General features: G+C 42.9%; 1 protein-coding gene across 1 annotated transcript in view; it reads right to left on the bottom strand.

Moving 5' to 3' along the window:
- NRG1 (neuregulin 1) overlaps positions 1–19,413 on the bottom strand; it is a 148,996-nt gene that overhangs the window by 115,470 nt on the left and 14,113 nt on the right. The window contains exon 3 of the mRNA XM_027745175.2: positions 16,210–16,260. Coding sequence (XP_027600976.1) covers positions 16,210–16,260 — 51 coding nt within the window. The remainder of the gene's footprint in view (positions 1–16,209; positions 16,261–19,413) is intronic.

Below are 19,413 nucleotides of genomic sequence, written 5' to 3'. Positions count from 1 at the left end.
CATGCCTTTTTTTTTTTTTTGGTGCCTCCTTATAACTCTGAGAAGGTACTGAGGATCTAGGAGATGGACATAGCCAGAGAAAACTTCTCATGCTCCATCTTAGTCATCTACATAATGCTGGCTGGCTGTCTTACCATCAGCACACGATCGTGGAACAGCCTTCAGTAACTGCTTGGACTAATCCTGGCGGGAAATAAGTTTAGTTTTGAGGCATCTAAAGTCTTTCTGGGCATTCACTGAGGTGTCTGCACATGTGTTTCAGAATTCATGGTTTGTTCCCTCAGGAGCCAAGTGCTGGTCTGAGATTCCCAGCCTGTAATGCACAGTCATACTAGTCCTAAGGCATGTGCTTAAGTTTGCTCAGGAACTCTTTCCTCTGATCAGTGTCTTGCTAACCTCCAATTGCTAGACTATCTGTCTTTTTTGAGCACAAGAATGTGTCCTTGTAATACATTTTTGCATTTGCAGATGTACAACATCCCCCAGGTAAAGGATTTAGAAAAATCTAAGCAGGATTGTGTATGTATTAAGGACTCTTCGAAAGAGAAAGACAATGTTTGATGCCTTAGTAGCAGCACCAAGTTGTGTTCACCCTGAGCAGGAATGTAAAAAACACAGGAGAATGAGGCAGATGCTTTGTGGGACCTCTCTCCATTTATTTAGCAAGGAGTTGCAAGACTTCTTAACAGCCTCTCACATAATGAAAACATAGCAAATATTTTCATAAGTGGAGGGAAATATTTTCCTAAGTGGTGAGAGAATGTGAGAATATCTATTAAAAACTACGATCACCTCAGAAATACATTACTGCTGCCAGTAATTAATGCACGAGTTATAAAAGTCAAGCAACTAACTTGGATCCTGTCTTCTTTTGTACAGCTTTCTTTCTAGCTGAGATCAAACACATTGTTTAGTGAATCAATCCCTTTCCCCTTCCCCACAAGCATTCCTATTTAAACATATACATTTTCTCGTAGTAACATTATGCATCATGTCTGAAATTGACATGATCATGGAAATTCCCAAAGGAACCTGGAGCAGGGCTCATGTTGCTCTTGCTGCACAGGAAATGCAACGGTTCTTACTCATCCTTCCTCTGTAATGAAGAGTCAGATTCATTGCCTCGCTGTGCTGAGGAGGAAATTGCTGCATAATCTCCTTTCATGGCTAGACAATCCCCTCTTTCCAAAGCAGGCTAAGCATGCAAATTCTCCAGACATATTTGATGAATTTCTAATCACAGTGGGTGAAACGACAGGGCAAGGGTGACTGCCAGTGACAGAAGCCTTGTGCTGGCTCCCTGATGAAGACATTGTTTTCCTTGTACGTTCACCCACGTATTAATTGTGGGTGATACATATTAATTGTATCTGCTCTGGGACAAATAAACCATGATCTGGTCAAACTGTGGCCAGTTGGCCAGTTTTAATATCACTTAGAAGTCTTGAAAAGACTGACACTCAGATCCTTCTCAGCACTTCACATGGATTGCAAAATGAGACCCCCAAGATCTCCCAGTTTACGATCTTACATCACCAGCACTGTGAAGGGAGTGCCTTCAGCCAGTCAGGATGTTCCTCTCCATCTCCTGAGCAAAGAGAAGGACCTCTGTGGACTGCAAAGAGCAGGCCAAGTTATGCTTTTACAGCCTGTCAGGTGATTTTATAGCCCTCAACGACTACATTTTCCTGTATGGGGAACAGAAACATTTCCCTTTTCCATGTAGAAACAAAAGAAAAAAATATTTGTCACCGAGAATTTGCTTAATCCCCATTCAGGTCAAGTTCTTAAAGAAATTTTGAGAAAAGGATTGATAGTTGCATGGAAAATAGGAACATGCATCCCTTTCCTGCGCTAACAAAACCAAATGCTTCTTATGTTAGGGTTAGTAAGCCTCATGCTTTAGCACATGTGCCAATAATTAATCACAAAAGGGCAAGGATGACATTTTCTAGGTATTACAACAAGAACACAGTTTTCCATGAGGAAAACTGCACCTTCCTCTCCCTTTTTGGCCTTGCCCACAGTTAGTAGGCACTAATGAGTAACACACTGACATGCAAACTGGAGACATGTATTTGAAAGGTGGACCACAACACGGATAGGGGGTTGGCTGGATGGTCACACTCGAAGAGTTGCAGGTGATGGTTCGATGTCCAAGTGGAGACCAACGACAAGTGGTGTCCCTCAGGGGTCGGTGCTGGAACAGGTGTGGTTTAACATCTTTGCTGGTGACAGGGACAGTGGGATCAAGGGCACCCCCAGCAAGTTTGTTGGTGACACCAAGCTCTGTGATGCAGTTGACACAGCGGAGGGAAGGGATGCCATCCACAGGGACCTGGACAGGCTGGAGAGGTGGGTCTGTGTGAACCTCACGAAGTTCAACAAGGCCAAGTGCAAGGTCCTGCACCTGGGCTGGGGCAACCCAAAGCACAGATACAGGCTGGGAGGAGAATAGATTGAGACTAGCCCTGAGGAGAAGGAGTTGGGGGTACTCATGGACAAAAAGCTCAATATGAGCTGGCAACATGCACTTGCAGCCCAGAAAGCCAACTGCATGCTGCACTGCATCAGAAGAGATGTGACCAGCAGGTGAAGGGAGGTGATTCTACCCCTCTGCTCTGCTCTCATGGGACCCCACCTGAAGTACTGCATCCAGCTCTAGGGCTCCAACACAAGGAAGACATGGACCTGTTGGAGCGAGTCCAGAGAAGAGACACTAAGTTGATCACAGGACTGGAGCACCAATCCTGTGAAGACAGGCCGAGAGAGTTGGGGCTGTTCAGCCTGGAGAAGACTCCAGGGAGACCTTACAGCAGTCTTTGAGTATGTAAAGTGGGTCTACAAGAAGGCTAAAAAGGGACTCCTTACAAGGGCATGTGAAAGGACAAGGGGGAATGGTCTTAAGATGAAAAAGGAAGGGTTTAGATTAGATATCAGGAAGAAATTCTTTACTATGAGAGTGGTGAGGCACTGCCACAGGTTGCCCAGAGAAGCTGTGGATGGCCCATCCCTGGAAGTTCTCAGGGGTTCTGAGCAACCTGGTCTAGTGAAAAGTGTCCCTGACCATGGAAGGGGGTTTGGAACTACATGATCTTTAAGGTCCCTTCCAATCTAAAGTACTCTGTGATTTTATATTCTGGCAGTCTCTATTCCCACATCAGTCATGTGCTACACTATTCAAGGTGTCTGAAATGGCATGTCACTCCAATCACAACATTTATGTGGCTTGCTCCTGTAGTTGCTTGCAGTTGATGTAGATAAAGGAGGATGAGGAGATGGTCGCAGACCAAAAGAATACTACACTCCATTTAGTGGCTTAAGGTTTAATCACCTGTCATCCCTGACTACCCTGGGTCTGTAAGGTGGGAGAAGCCCTCTTTGAAAGTCATAGGCCACTGGTGGCCTCACACTGAGGAACCTAATCCAAGGCATAACGAGATGGTGTGTTTGCTATGGAAGAGTGAGAGAGAGCTGAAGCCAACAACAAAACAAGATTACAGAAGAGACAAGACTCCCCATAAACCTAACTAGAGCAAAATAGGAGTCAGAAAGAGTGAGTTCCCTCTCATGGTCACACAGCTTAGGAGGAAAATCATTTAGCAGAGGCATCATCTTTTTGTTGTCCCATCGGCACCCATTGCTGCCTGAGACAGGACACAGGGCTTGGTGGGTACTGGGGCTGGCCAGCCTGCCTGCTGATGCATAACTCTGGTTGTGCTGCTTCCCCATCCTCTGTGAGTATGGGCTGGCAGCAGAAATTCTGCCCTGCAACAAATGCTGCTTTCCAGAACAGGTCAGCTACCCCTTCTTTCTGTGACCAGGTGGAGGAGGTACAGCAGCATGACTGCTTCACATGTGGTTGTTCGACTGGCTGACAGCTGGGACTCTTGTTCAAGATATTTCAGTTTTGACAGGTGCCACTGTGTGCAGAGACTGTGCTCAAAATTATTTGGAATGACTATTTTATGCAGAGCTACTGAAGGCCAAGACCTGATCGTGACTGGGACTGAGTAAAAAATAGTCCTCAGAGATCAGAAAAGCAGAGTTCTTTAAAAACTCACTGGACCCTTATTAGTCAGTGTTTCTTATAAATGCTGTAATGTACTTCGCCATGCTGAGAATTTCCTGTGATAACAAAAGGGGAGATGCCAAGAATATGGCAGTGTTTAAGAAGTGAGCAGTGAGATCTGATTGAGACAGAGGCTAAGCAGAAGTGCCAGCTCATACACACATGCGTTCTTCTGCTTTCTGCTTAGACTAGCCTTTCCTGCACTCCACCACCCCTTCCATACTAGGATACAGCAGATGAACTCAAGAACAGCAAGTCTAAACAAGTGATAACCAATTCTCTGCTTGCCTCCCATTTCAGTTAGCTGATGCCTATTTCTTTTTAAAAAGCTTTTCTAAGAATACTTTTTTCCTTAAGGAATTCTCAAAATTTTCAGCAATCATGTGCCAACTATAGCTAATATGTTTCTACTAGAGCTACCCGTGCCACATCTTGTTCTGAAAATTTTATAATAGTCAAAATACTTGACTTACTCTTTTTGATTTTTTTTTTTTTCCCTCCATCCAGAGAAAGTTCTTCGTCCAGTACTTCACACATGACACTTCTGGGTTGTTGTGAATGGCAGTCTCATATTTTACAAGATATTTACAGATAATAAAAGCTATTCCTCAGGATGGAGCATCATCCAGAGAAACAGATTCTCATCAAATTAAAAGGAAAGAATCCCTCCTCTGTACACAGCCTTCCTTACTGACCATCTGCTAATGGTGCCCATGTGCGTATGAAATTCATTTGCACATTTAAATTGAAAAGCTCCATTTGCTCAGCTTGCCTATAACTGTGCTGTCTTGCTGGGGTGAATATTAGGTCTGTGATGCATGCATATTATCCAGTGAAGATATAATTGCAAATGCAATCCACATCCAATTATCTAGAGTTTTACTGCGTCTCTTCTATACATAACTCAGGCAGTAAGTACAACAACGCATATTAGCTCTCCAGGTGTGTGTTTGGCTGGAAGGATTAGTAAGATCCTGGCATCTAACTCTTGATCTTGAAAGTGTAATTGACTCATGGTGTTGCTGCCAACATGAGAAGTCACTTACTCATGTGACGCAGGATACAGACATGGATAAGACACCAAGGGTCCTGTGCGTCCAACAGAAAGGGGTAACTGGACAGGTTAAGGTAAACAGTCCCTAAGCCATGCCTCATTTCCTCTCCTCTACCTCCAGGAAGGCATTTCACCAGTGCACAGTCCAAATGTGCTGGCTGAACACACGTGGAGAGGATTTCAGACCTATGTTACCTCTTGTGAAGCTTGGGATTGATCTGCTGGTCTTAGCGATCACAGCTACGTTGGCAGGGCTATAGTCCACTAGAAAAGATACGGAAATTGTGTTCACAGTATTCCTTCCCTGGACCTAATCTCAACCTCCTCCCTCCAAAGTGACAAATATTTAAAGGAGCTACAAGCACCTACTCCGCAGATGCAGCTCTCCTAATCACCAGGAGCAGCATCTGATTCAGAGCTCATGACACCAGAGAACTGAAGCTCCAGTTCCTCATCAAGACAGATTGACAGGCATTTGAATGACTTGCATCACTGCTCAAGGCAATTCTTCATCCTTCCTGCAACATTAGTGTTTAAGATTCTTCTGGCCTCTCGCAGTCTCTGAGATAACTGTTATCCTACTGTCTGTCAAGTATTAGTTGCCACCATGTCAGCTAATGGGTTTTGTGTAGATCATTAAAATATTCAAGAACTATGCATAGCCTGCAGCTTGTTTTAAGCCAAATATTTCCCTAGTGGGAAATGGAAGGAAAGAGCCATTCCAGGGAAATAATAAAAGTCATACTAACAGTAGAGCAAGATTAGACTCCAAACCTATTTCACTGTGTGTCCTGTGGAATCACTCCATGTTTGTATTGCTTTAAATAACATAAAATATTAAGGAATTCAAAACAATCAAGGATAGTTTTGGACTTTCTTAGAATGGAAAAAAGCAGGGGAGGTGGCATTTAATCAGGCAAAACCACCAGACGTTTAAACCTACTGTTCTCTCAGAACAGCAACTGAACTGCTGAACTAATGCCCCATGGCACTGGACACCAGTGCTTGAGAACTTACAACAGACTTTTAGCTGCAACTGAAAGATCATTCTCTCTCTATAAAAACACAGACATTTCAAACAAATAAAAACACATGTGGTTAGCTCACTTCTAAATTGAGAAGACCAGAAAAAACATTCTGCCACTGGCAATTTATGCCACAACTGGCAGCAGTAGATCTAATGAGTAGCTTTCTACAATGTAGGTAACCCTTGCTTTCACAGCTATATATCTGTGTGCAAAATGTGTGCTACTGAAAAAAACACCCTTGTAATTCTTACAAGTAATATTACAAAGGCTTATCCTTTCCTTTTAGAAACCAACCATTGCAGTAATACTCCTCATCAAACTTGCTGACATTTTGGAAAGCTCATCTAAACACCTGTCAGACACTTGACTGTGTTATTTAGAATCATGTTTTGGATCATTGTGAATATTACCAGAAAGATATCAGTAGTAGAGTTCAGATTCCACTTTACAAACCTCAGAAAAATAATGACTGTATTCAATTCTGAAGCATTATTACCACCCCATGTATAAATGGTAAACTTTTAGATAAGCTCAGTGGCACATGGCATTTGTAAAAGCTTCAGGTTGTAAAACTGTGTCCAGTCAAATCCTTCCTCACTCAACATCAATTCTGAACATTTATAGCTCTGCAGCAAAGACCTTTTCTGCACTGAATAAACAAAACAGAAACAAATGGACAAACAAATGAGCCAAATGCTCAAGGTTCAGAAAACAGTTGTCTGTTGGCTTGGACTGGAGTGTAGTAGGTGGTGTCTCATCTCTCTGTTCAAAAGCAGTGGCTGTGGTTGCTAAACTCGGGAGGGCTGGGCTGTAATGCCAGCTGCTCTTTGCCCCACAAGTACGTTGACATCGGGAAGGCTGGGGCTGAATAGACAGCCTCTGATATTCCAGCATTGTTCAATAGTAAAGGGGATGGATTGTGCTCTCAGTCCAAGGGCAAGTGTGGCTAGGCTACATCTACATCACATAACACTTCACTGTGGCTCTGCCCTTCATTAAAAATCATTTACACGTGTCTTTCAGTTCTCAGTGTCTAAACTGAGGAAAGGCTGTGTCTTAGCCCACCCAAGTGGTGTTTTAATGGCATTCACATGGCTTTATGATTGATTCCCTCTGATATAGTTAAAGGAACCTGGGAGTGTCTGGGGATTGCAGCTTTTGTTGGGATGTTATGGGAGAATTGATTAGAGTGAAAGGAGCTGGGCTGGGAGGGGAGCTGGGCTGGGAGGGTGGCACCCTTGTTGGCTCCTGGTCAAGGTCTCAATGCTCTTAATCCTTCATATTGTACTTAGGTGTCTTGAAAATCAGTAGCTGGCATGACCCAAAATGACACAAGAAAACATGTTAATGATGAAATATGCAAACACTGCTCTAGCACTCCATCTCACTCCTCAGCCTCACTCTACTTAGCACCCTAGGTTTAGCCTTTGTGATCATCCATCGTAAATTAGAAATGCTCCATGCTATTTTAGCTTGCAAACAGAACTGTTGCAGTTTGGAAATTGGAAGGCTGTGGAAAAATTTCCTCCCATGAAAAAGCAGATCCCTGTAGAACGGAAAATTTGGAATTACTTTGCCAAAGGATCTCAGATAGCTGGATACTGTGAATAATATAAACTAATAAGATCTATGAGTTGTGTATATCCATAATGAAGTTGAAATGACTAGCCTGAAGAGTGGGCAGTCAGGAAAAGAAAATCTTGTGAAGAAATCTAAGAGCCTTTTTATACATATATAGTCACTGAAAGAAAATACTGATATCCATCAGACACGATTCGTAAATGACAATTGCTCCAGGGCAGAGCTTTCTTTTCAAAAAACACAGAGTGGGTGTTTTGTTGTACTTGCTATGCATTTCCATGCTACCGCAGATGCAACTCAAAGTTACTGACCAGCTGGCTACTGCAAAATATTTAGGAAGATGCAAACCTAGAAAGAAGATCACATTGTAGAAGGCTTCTCTGTAATTTCTGCAGTGACTACAGCAATTTCTTCTCCTCTCTGTACAGGGGGAGAATGTCAAGAACAGCAGAAACCATTAAGAACCTGAGGGAACATTTTGATAATGAAAGTCACAGGAGATACAACTTTCCCATTTTGCATCCAATTAGAAGAGGTTACCAAAAGGCAATTTAGAAGAGACGTGGACATGAAGGATAGGATAATAATTTCTTCCCAAGGGTTTATCTTGGCTCCCACTGCACTATTACAATACTGCTAGAATAGGAACGTGAAAGAAGAGTATTGTTTTTAATTTACCTGATAGGAACTGCTATAGTCTAAATTGAGTCTCAGCTACAGAGTACCACTGTGTTTGTGGAGAAGCTAATAAGGGGACACAGTGATGGCTCTTCAAAGCCATGCATCACTGAAAAGGTCATATTTGTGTGTACAGTACTTTGCCTATAGCTTTTGAAATATCACTTCTGTAATGCAGCTTACATTTTCTAAGAAGTAAATAGGAATTTATCAAGGGGTTATTCTGAAGGAAATGGAAGCATTCACTTTGCAAGTTATTCTAAAAATAATGTGCTTTTCTGCTCATCTTCTGTTCATTTACTGCTGTGTTACCCTCTGCTTTCATCTTCCAGAAACTGATCCAATCAAACACTGAGGCACTTCCAGTTGTTAAATATGGTACGGGCTCCCTGGATTCCTCCTCAAGAATCAAAAGAACCTTGAAGAACAGGAAGATAACTCAGAGGAGTATCTTCCCTTCCTCCCTTGCTCTCTAAGAAACTTTGTTCCCTCTTCCTAGACAACAGCAACTGCCTTTGTGATTGACCAGAACTGCCCAAATTGGAAGCTCAGCATGAAAATAAAGCATTGGACCCAGCCTCTTGACTCCTTTGTATTTCATTAATTTTGTGTTTCTGCTTTGTCACAGATGTCCGCTGCCAGACCACGAACTTCAAACAGCCTTTTATGGACCAGGGCCCTGATGTGCCACAGGGTGTTTCAATTTACAGCCAGTGCAGCCCAAGATCTCCCCTGGGAGAACGTGGACTAGAAAGCCCAGAACACTCCATCTGAGGAAGCCTGCTGTGTGTGCCTCTCTGTCAAAGGGAGCCCAGCAAGCCTTCAGGCATGATGGGGTAATTCTAATATGGTAACTCAAATTCCCTTTGGGATTACTCTCTCTGTTGGAACCTTTCCCTCCAAAGCTGAAACAACAGAAACTCCACCTCCAAAAACAAGAAAGTGAGCTGTCATCATGTCTTTCCGAACGGAAGGGTCTTCTGAGGAGCACAAAGGAACTTGCATAGCTAATCTCTCCTGGGGTTAACACAATACAGTACCTCAGGGTAAAGTCTCTTTGGGGGTAGGTATTGTGTGGACAATGGGTGGAAGATAAGGAGATGAAGAGAATATCTGGATTACAGGGGTAGATTGGGAACTGCCTATTGTATTAAAATACAAATGCTATTCTGTACCCCTGCACATGTTCATAAACACTCACTCTGAGCTCCTTGGCTCCTTCATGCTTTCGTACAAGCACTGACATTCTTGATTTCAGCGTGGATAATGACATTAAATAGATGCATGTTTCTGTCAAGGTCACATATTCTATTTTGTCCACAGATCTCTGCCCAGATGGTATGACTGCCTGTTGTGTACCTTTATTCAGCAAGAACTACCTCTGTGACTCAGAAGAGGGAAGATTTTGAGAAGGCTGATCCATTACCACAAAGTGTGTTCATAATTACTACCCAGAAAGGGTACAGCCAGGAGGGAACAGGAGTCCTTGAGCACCTGTTTTTGTCACAATGACAGTGCCAGGGCTGTCGTCACCTGGAAGACACAGTGACCAAACCACCAAGGTCGAAACACCAACACATCCCTGTACTATAAGCTTATGTCCTCCAGTACAGCAGAGGTTGTGATGGCAAATCAGAAAGATGCTCGTTTTGGTCTCAGGTGGGAGATAGTACATGTCACTTCAGCACAGTATGAAGAAGAAGTCAGAGAGGCGCAAACTAATGCCCTCTTAGGAAAGAATTTACCATGATTTGACCATCTGGAAGGATTTCAAAGAAACCAGGCCTTACTAGCAGCCCCTTGAAGACAAATTCCCATATGACTTGTGGGGTGTCGGAAACAGAGGTCCTGACATAGCCTGGGTTCCTGAGGAAAGGTAGGGTTGGCTCTGAAATCCAGCTGAGGAAGAAATTAACACTATGGCTTTTGGACAGCTACCTTGTTGTGAGAGGCTCCCCCACTCCACCAGTGAGGACACATGCAGTTTTTAAAAATACCTTTTTCCTGAAAGACAGGAAGAGTTTCTGTTAGAACTTTGGACAGAAGGAGATGACCCACAACATGTTAAAGGCAATGAGAGATGACCTTGCAAAGTTCCTTCAGAAATGTTACAAACAACAGAAACATGGGAAGTAGATTTTGTGGCTTGTATTCCATCAGAGTAGACTGCCACACATTTCATGTTCTTTTTTATGGTGTAATCCATGACCTCAGGAAAGCAAATCTTGAAATAAACAGATCCAAACCATTGCCTTCACACTTACATACATATACTTTATACTCATACATGTATGCATGTTTATACATAAACTACTATTGCCTCCTCATATACAAATGCTGAGGAAAATGTTAGCCTTACAGATTTATTCTTACATGCGCAAATGTACAGATATTTGTGTAATAAGCCAATGTCCTTAAAACCCTTTCACTCTGGCAGCTGTATTTAAGCCATATAAACTGTTGCACTTATTCCTTTGTGACTGATGTCAGCTACTTCCAATTTTAGCACTGCTTATACCCATCATTGCCTTTTACCTCCCTGACCTCCTTGAAGAAAAAACAGAAAGAAGAAACCCCAGCACAAAAAAGAATCGACTCTTTTCTAGTGGTGTTGTCTCAGAATTATGATGTACAAATTTCTCAATGGAGCAGCCTAATGCAGCTGAGCTTCTCAGTGACAACCCAAGTTCTCCTTCAGAGCAAGACTGGGGGATGAAGAATGCAGCTACAGAAAACCCTAGGATATTAAGTGGTTTGAAACAGAAATTTTGTGCCACGCCAGCTTTAGACTGGGAATCATACAAAAGATTGAAAGCTCTGTCTCTTTGGAAATGTTACCTATTCACATGAATTTGCCCTATCTGTGAAATTTAACTACAGGAAACAGGATTTGCCATGCCAGATCAAATCATAAATGTACTGAAATTACCACTGCACCACCCACTGTCATTCATGCCCACTGTGGAGAATGAAACTGCAACATACTGCGACTGTGGTAGGTTTTAACAAGGAATTGATGTGTCTTCACCGCTCTTTCAGTAGCATTTCACTGACTAGTAGCTTTAAACTTATTTTACAGTAAACAAGAACTAATTATCTGACCCCGCCATTACTCACGCACTGTGTCCTTAGAACAAATCAAAATGTTCTCTCCGGAGATAATTATTCAGAAAAACAAACCCACTGAAATAGTAAAGCAAAACACACGAGCTGGCATAGGGTTTCCTTTGACCCACTGTCCCACCAAGGCAATCAGGTATATGGCTTTCCTGAGAAAGCAGCCTTTCAATCCATGCAAGGGATGAGTTAAATGCTGACAGTTGGAGGTGTCAGACTAATTTATTACAAGACCAGGAGCTGGGAGTCCTGCTGTGCTAGCATAAGTGGAACCTGAGTAATTGCCTTCACCATCTGAATTCCCTCAGCTTTGTCAACTGGTTACAGTATTCTCCTCTTACCGTCCTGCCCCAGGCGACTCTACCCAGTTACTATCTCGTAAAAAATTGTGCTCTTTCACCCCAAAATAGCTGCATTTCAGAAATTGCTGAGCTGTCACCAATGCATTTAGATTTTAATACAAAACAATGATTCAGGTTTGTATGATTCTGAAAATTTAAAGAGGTCTTCTGTCAGTTATAACATAAATAAATACAGGGGAAGAGGTTTGGGCTCACATTAGGAGATGAAAGAAAGCAGAATTTAGCAGAAACTTAACTTGCTTGCTAAGATTTTAGAACACAGATTATTTACTGGCCAGGTTGCTTGCTTCATATATGCAAAAATGTTCCCATTAAAAATATTCTGCGAACCAATGACCCTCACATCATGTCATATGGAAGGTTTTATTGCTCGGCATGGAACACTTTTATCAAAGCAGTTCAGTACTGTACTTGAGAAAACGTGACAGGTAAAAAGTCTTTCTGTGCTTTCTTTCTGTGTGCTGTACCTGGTCTCCATTTAATACGCAGGTTGGAATCTGTTATTGCATGATGAGAAGATGAAGTGTTAGGAAAGTGCCTTGCTGTGCCAGGCTTGGAGCTTGTAAGTTAATAACTCCGGAAAGAAGAGATGATCAGTTCAAACTGGCACATTTTTTATCCAACTAATCCTTCTTTTTAAAATTTCTGTGCAGGTTTTAGAGGCCAGCATGAGAGTCTGTAGGTAAATTAGTCTGAAGTAATCTGAAGTTGGACAGATGACCAACACTGAATCTTTCTCTCCAGTCAAAAGCTCAACAAACTTGCTCTGTACTCCTCTGAAAAGAGAAGCCACAGCCAAGGTGGGATCAGCCTTCTACCTGTTCTTTATCCATATTCTTGCCTCCAGCTGGCCATCATATCAACCTGCTAGATGATGGACAGGAGGGTGCATGCTGCAGAGAATATGCTCCGAGCACATCCAGTGCCACGGCTGCTGGCTCACCATCTTGCACAAGCAAACAAATGTGAACTGAGAATCCTGGTATAAGACAATCAGATCTGAAACATGAATACATGCAGAGCCCTGGCTGTTTGCTGGAGGAACTGCCTCCACAGATATTTTAGGGAGCAGCCCTTAGTGTGCAGCACAAACCAGCATGACGGTAATGTTGCAAGGTGCAACTAGGCAACTTCCATCTGTGATGAAGAGTTTGACACACACTCCCACAGGCTCTGTCTCTGTGCAACCTCTTCATTTTCTACTGTGAACAGTGCCCAACTTTTGACCCAGCTTAGCCCTCAAAGCACAGGTTTCCAAACTGCTGTTGTCCATAGAACCAGTAAACCAAGTTGTGGAATCACTCTTGGTCTCTACATCTGTACTGTGCTGCTGGTGGTTCCCACACAACAGGAATTGTAGTTATTGCAGGCAGCCCGTATCCCACCACTTCCCTTCTCCCCTCTTGCACAATACAAATCTTCCTGTACAATACCTCCACCAGAAGGCTGTGTGCAGTGCTGATGATTTTAACCTAGGAAAGCTGATTGCCTCTTAATTTCTTTCCATGTATCTTGTAACTTACAAACAAGAATGCAAGTTTTGGGACCAACTTTCTAAAGAAAAGGAAAGCCACCATATGTATGCTATCGGGGTGAGAAGCCAAGATTCCTTTAACAAGTCCCAGGAGAGCAAAAAAGACCACCATAATTTCATTCTCTAGCCTTGAATATATAGTTGACTGAACCCATAAAACCAAGGCATTAGGGTGAAGTTTCAGATTTACTTTTTCCACTACAACTCCTCAGCAGAAGAAAGTCACAGGGTCATAAGGCACCTGTTTCAGATCACTGCAAGTCCTAGGAAACAAGGGGTGGAAAAACCTCTTCCATCCCCACATATTTCTGATGAGCTTAAGAATGGCCTCTGCAGTCCTTTGTAGTGAGAGCACACAGGGCTACAACTGCTGTTGTTTCGTTCACTTCATTCAGCAGGAAAAAGCGTATCACAGAGAGCTTCATCATGAAGGAAAATGAAAGTTGTAACTTACGGCATGTAGCAATAAGACAAGGGGGAATGGCTTTACACTGAGAGAGACTAGGTTTAGACTAATATTGAGAGGAAATTCTTTACTGTGAGGGTGGTGAGGCACTGCCACAGGTTGCCCAAGTAAGTTGTGAATGCCCCATCCCTGAGAGTTGTTCAAGGAAAAGTTGGATGGAGCTTTGAGCAACCTGGTGTAGTGTGAAGTGTCCCTGCTCATGGCAAAGGGGTTGGAACCAGGTGATCCTTAAGGTCCCCTCTGACTCAAACCATTCTATGATTCTGTGGTTACACAGAAGAAAATAAATATATATGAAAAAATTCTAGGGCTGGAGTAGAAGAGAAAGTGGGAAGTATTTCTACCTGCAAGGGGTAGCAGTAGCAATCAGTGCCACTAAGTCTCACACTATGAAACAGGACACAAAAGCATGAATTTTCTTCCTCCTCCCTTGGATTACTGATCCTTCAACCAGATCACCAGTCCTTTATGTGAAACTCAGAATGCGTCATAGGTTTTTCTTTCTCCTTTATTTAAGAATGGAGGTCCAGGCTCTCAAAATGATCTGGATTTTGAGGAGTGTAGGTATATGTGCACATAAAAGGGTAGGGACCTTCAGTTTTGTAAGACACTCCACAGCTGATGTCTCAGAGATGGGATTTTTAAAAAACTTTCAGATCTCTGAATATCTGTCTGTCACTGGAACTCCTAAAAAAGCAAAGCATGACACATGTCTGTTCTCTCGTGAAAGCCCTGGGGAAGAGAGCCTACTGAATCACTCTGCTGTTCCCAGGTCTTTTCCAGTGTCTGGCCAACAGTGACAGTGCTGGCATGTTCTCTAAACATCTGCTATTGTCTGAGAAGTGGAAGGAAACAGTTTATTTTATCTCCTGTGGCTGTTACAAGATTGACAGTGACAAGTGTGAAATGGACATGTCCCACTGAAATTCAGAAAAGAAAAGCCCTAAGGAACTTTAGAGTAAGTACAGGGACTCAATTCCCTCATTGCTCTGTGGAGAGACATTCACATCTGTTAGCAATAAACATTGGCTCCCTCCTGCTTTTCCTAACCAGAATAGGCAGCAATATCCAATTTTGCCCTCTCTCTTACATTACTTATTTTAGTGACTTGATAAGTACTAATCCCGCTACACATCAATGCTAATGAGAACAGAATGGAGAGAAATTACTGTTTTAAATTGCTCCAGGAATTATTCCTTCCTACCCTGCTGTTAAGCATCAAAGGGAAAAGGAGGCCAAAACTAGCTCTTCTCACCTTGCTGGCAGAAAGTTTTTTGAATAAGCTATCAAATTTCTGTAATTTAACACACACTTAAAACTAATCAGCCTAATAGCTGTGAAGAAAATCCACAAAAATCTAGAGATATGGTTTTGACCATTCCTCCTGGTGCTGTTACAGTAGCTATTAAATGTGAGTTAAAGGCACTAATGTACAATTTGCTATAAAGTACACACCATATTTTATAGCATCACTGAAACTGTAAGGATATTTTGGACCATTGGTCTATCTCACTGGCCATCCTATTCCTAGCAGCCAGCAATACTTAATGTGTTAGAGAAAGGTTAATACCCTACCTCCCACAACCCTGCTACCTCACACTGTGTGAAGTGACCTTCCTGACTGCTCAAAACCAGGCTGGGTATATGGTAGATTTGCCTCTACTAAAGGTCTGGACGGCTCTTCTTGATGGTTCTCAAGGGTGAAAATGTATAGGATGATGGCTATAATGTGTGATTCCTTGGGAAGAATCACTACAGAGGAAGAAAAGAGACGCTTTCCTCACTGGTGCCCCTGAAACTCCCAGTGTGCTCCTGAGATAAGCAGAGACACAACCTCTCTTTCCCAGGCAGGGGAACCATTTCTGTTTCTCTGTCTCAGCTGAGGGAAGACACGCGCAAAGATGTCTTCACCTTCCTTATCTTCCTATAGGTATTGGGGCACAGGACAAAGAGCCCAAAGTACTGTGACATGCATGGAGGCAAAGGAAACTCTTTGAAGACATATATTGTCAGGGAAGGGAATTCCAGGCAGGAAACACTTGTGAAGTTTCCTCCTCCTTTGCCCTACCCAAATGTACATTTTGGCCTTTATGAAGGAAGGTGTTTAGATCTCAGTACACAAAGGAGAATATGTCTCTGAGAGTTTTAATAATAGAAAAAAATAACAGTTGCCCCTGTAGTGCAGAAATCCCACCCAGTCACTCCTGATCTCTCAACACAGGTTTAGATAGAAGCACATTTTTTCTGCTGAGCTAGTAAATGAGAACTGTATTTGAGGTCTTGCCAGCAATAATTTAAACAACTTGTATATACTTACAGGAGGAAGTGTTTGTTCCTTCTGTTGAAGACAGTATCCTAGGTATGGGTTCTGCAACACACAGAAGTAACAATAAAGTTGTAAGAGTACAGCCATAGCTACAGTATTCTACTGGAGGAGCCCAAACATCTTCTCCCAGTAGAGTTTTCTTTTTTCTTTTTTTTTTTTTCCCTTAGTAGTCAAAAACCCAACAAAGCAGGGAAAAAAAATGAGATAGCTTGAGAAAGCAAAGAACTTCAAAGTTGGTTCAGCATGTCCTAGGCACACTGTGAATAATCAATTACAGCAAAAATGCTCCATAGTCCTGGGAGGGAAGGCCAGGAGAAAACTGGTAAAGAGAGAGTAAAATTTTCAGCTGTTTGTGACAGCATCAGAGGAAAGTGGAAAGCAGTAGGTCTTGAAGCTCCACATGCTGACCCAGGAAGCACTAACTTGTTATCTTCTTCTCACATAACTTCAAATGAACATTCAGGCATTCAAATCTATCACAACTATGGTTAAGGACCTCTGTGACTTGAAAGAGAGGAGGATCCACGAGTGTCACCACCTCTGCAGAGAGCTGTAGATGGAAGGGAGAGCGGCACACATTCCAGACCAAAATGGGAGACAGCACCAGCCCCAAAGCGGTTACAAAGAAAGGAAAAAGGAGTATTCTCAAGATGGTAAATAATCTTGTAGGACAAGTTGAAGGAAACAGACCTCAACACAAATCACACAAAGGAAGCACTCAGAAAAGTTTACAGAAGAAGCAAGTAGCCTGAAGCTAGGTCTGAACCTCATGAACTGTAGGAACCTGAATCATGCAGCAAATCAGAGCCATGCACTTGGGTGGCTTCATGGGCTTTCACTGTCTAGCAAGTTATATGGTGTCATGCATGAATAAAGAATTTAAGATTAGGTTTGAGAAGTACTATGAACCAGAAGTAAGGATTTGAAGAGAGAGCACTTTGCCTAAGGTGACAATGTGACATGCCAGCGTGGTGAGGGAAGAAGGAAGTACAGGTGGCTAACAGCCAGCTTGTGGATCCTAGGGAGCAGGTCAGGCATACTGCATGCTCTGAAGTGAAACCTTGAATTTGTCATGCCATGCAGAGAGGAGGAATCTGTTGCCTGATCAAGTCTGGTTTTAGGCAGAGTAAAACCCCTCTTAGAAACTAAGACTGAAGCAATACTTCAAGAGACCTAGCTCCTGGCAATTTAAACACCAGCATTTCACAACAGTCTATCTTCAATTAAAGAAGAAACAAACCAATAACTTATTTTCACTTGCAAAGACTGGAAAGAAAAGGATCAGTAGTGCCCAAAACCCCAGACATTATTAGTTAGCAGGAAACTCATGTAGTAGTAAAGAAAGCTGACATGATCTGGACCCAGGGCTGGGAGAGAACAGTAGGAAAAACAGCACCTGTCTGGGTTTGGGAGTAAGCAGGTCCAGCCACATATTGAAGACCTACTCAGAGGTCCACGAAAAGACCTCAATAAGCCGCCAGTGAACATACTGCTTTTTCCTCTCCTTCAGGACAACTTGGCATGAAATCTGCCAGTGCAGCTACTCATCAGGAATGCAGCCAGCCTTTTGATCATCCCAGCTTCCTCCCCTCCAGCGGCACAACAGCAGTAAAGAGGAGAACAGTAGTTAACAGCAGGCACTGGAAGGGGCATAAGCAGGGAAAGAGACCACTCAAGAACAAGAACTCATGGGAAAGAAGGCAGCAAAGTGCCGAGACTGCATTCTTGCTGCACAAGGCAGAAGGCAAGGCAAGCCCAGCGGAGTCAGTGACCAGCGTGTCACCTTTTTTGAACAAAAATGGTTCCAATGGTTACAAGACACTTGCTATTAGCTATGTGATCTCATACATATCCAGTGAAGCATCAGTGACGGGCCCCACTGAGAACATGAAAGAATATGGGCACATCCAATGTCTCTTCTGTCAGGTAGCAGTGCCAAAATTTCAGAAGTAGGTCGCCACACACGCAGATGCATCAAAGGAAAGGCTGCAGGCATGCTAAATGCAAAATCTGGCAATCACACTGTTTTCCTTGATCTAGCCTACAAACACTGTCATTTCACACTCAAACCTGTCTCTGCCAGACATAGCTTTCCCAAAAAAGCTAGCAGGACCCCAGCCTCTTTGCCAAGGAGGGTATATGCGCATCTTGTAAATCCTTGGGCTGCTTGACTTGCACTCGTCTATCTGCAGCTTCCTCAGCCAAACTCAGTGGTAGAGACAACTGCTTGTACTGTGGCCATATATAAAGTAACTCTACCAGTTAAAATAATGAAAGTGGTTTCTCACTGGGGTCAGTTCCGAGATTAACTCTGGAGATACGCAATCCATAACTGCAGGCAGGATGCTGAAAGCAGATTCCACCAGCCTGAAGGGAAACCACCTGGAGAAGGCTCCTAGCGTGTCAAGGCAGCTTCAAAAGCTGTTAAACTACCTTCAGTGAGTTACCTGTCTACATTCACAGACCCTGCAGAGCTGCCAGGAATTGTATGAAGAGCCCTGAGGGACAGAGCAGTCTAGGCAACAGACTTTCTTGAGGACACATCCATACAGTCTGCAAATTCACATGTGGCTGCTAGGATTTGCAGGAGCAGCAAGTGCTTTTTTGAAATACAGTTCCTAACAACACAAATACTTTTTCACTGGGCATTCTGCAGCCTGACGACTGTAGGCCAAGTTATCTTCCTCAAAACAGCCTCAGGATATTAAAAAGTGTGATTTACCCTTCATTCATATCTCAGCCCCTGAAGCAGATCGAATATGCAAGGCGATACACAGACACTGAGCTACTGGATGTAGATGAATTGTTCTCTACTATGAAGGAGCTGTTTCGGAGCTGCAGAAGCAGTTTCAAGAAGAAATGAAGAGAAAGAGACAGAAAGACTTCGTTAATTCAACTTACGTGAAGAAGTTTTTGTCCCTTCTGTTGATACTGGTATCTTGCTGGTGCTCTCTGGAAAAGACAAGAGGCAACAAGAAGTTATAATGCGGTGTCAGATGATCCTCTAACAGCATTCAGCTCCAAGAATGGACAAGGTAAAGAAGAAAAAGTTGTTTGAAGAGGGCAAGTTTAAACCTGCTTCAGTGGGCAGAGGCTTCAATCAGACACCAACTTGCAAGTTTTCTTCTGAGGAAAAAAACAAAAAATGGTAGTGCCTACTAGTAGAACTGAAGAAAAAAATGCCTGTTTCTTCTG

The sequence above is a fragment of the Pipra filicauda genome, unplaced genomic scaffold (genome assembly GCF_003945595.2).
Source record: "Pipra filicauda isolate LSUMZ 115617 unplaced genomic scaffold, ASM394559v2 scaffold163_size1657671_pilon, whole genome shotgun sequence".
Taxonomy (NCBI): Eukaryota; Metazoa; Chordata; class Aves; order Passeriformes; family Pipridae; genus Pipra; species Pipra filicauda.
The sequence above is the reverse complement of the archived record's forward strand: the minus strand, read 5'-3'. Positions and strand labels throughout refer to the sequence as shown.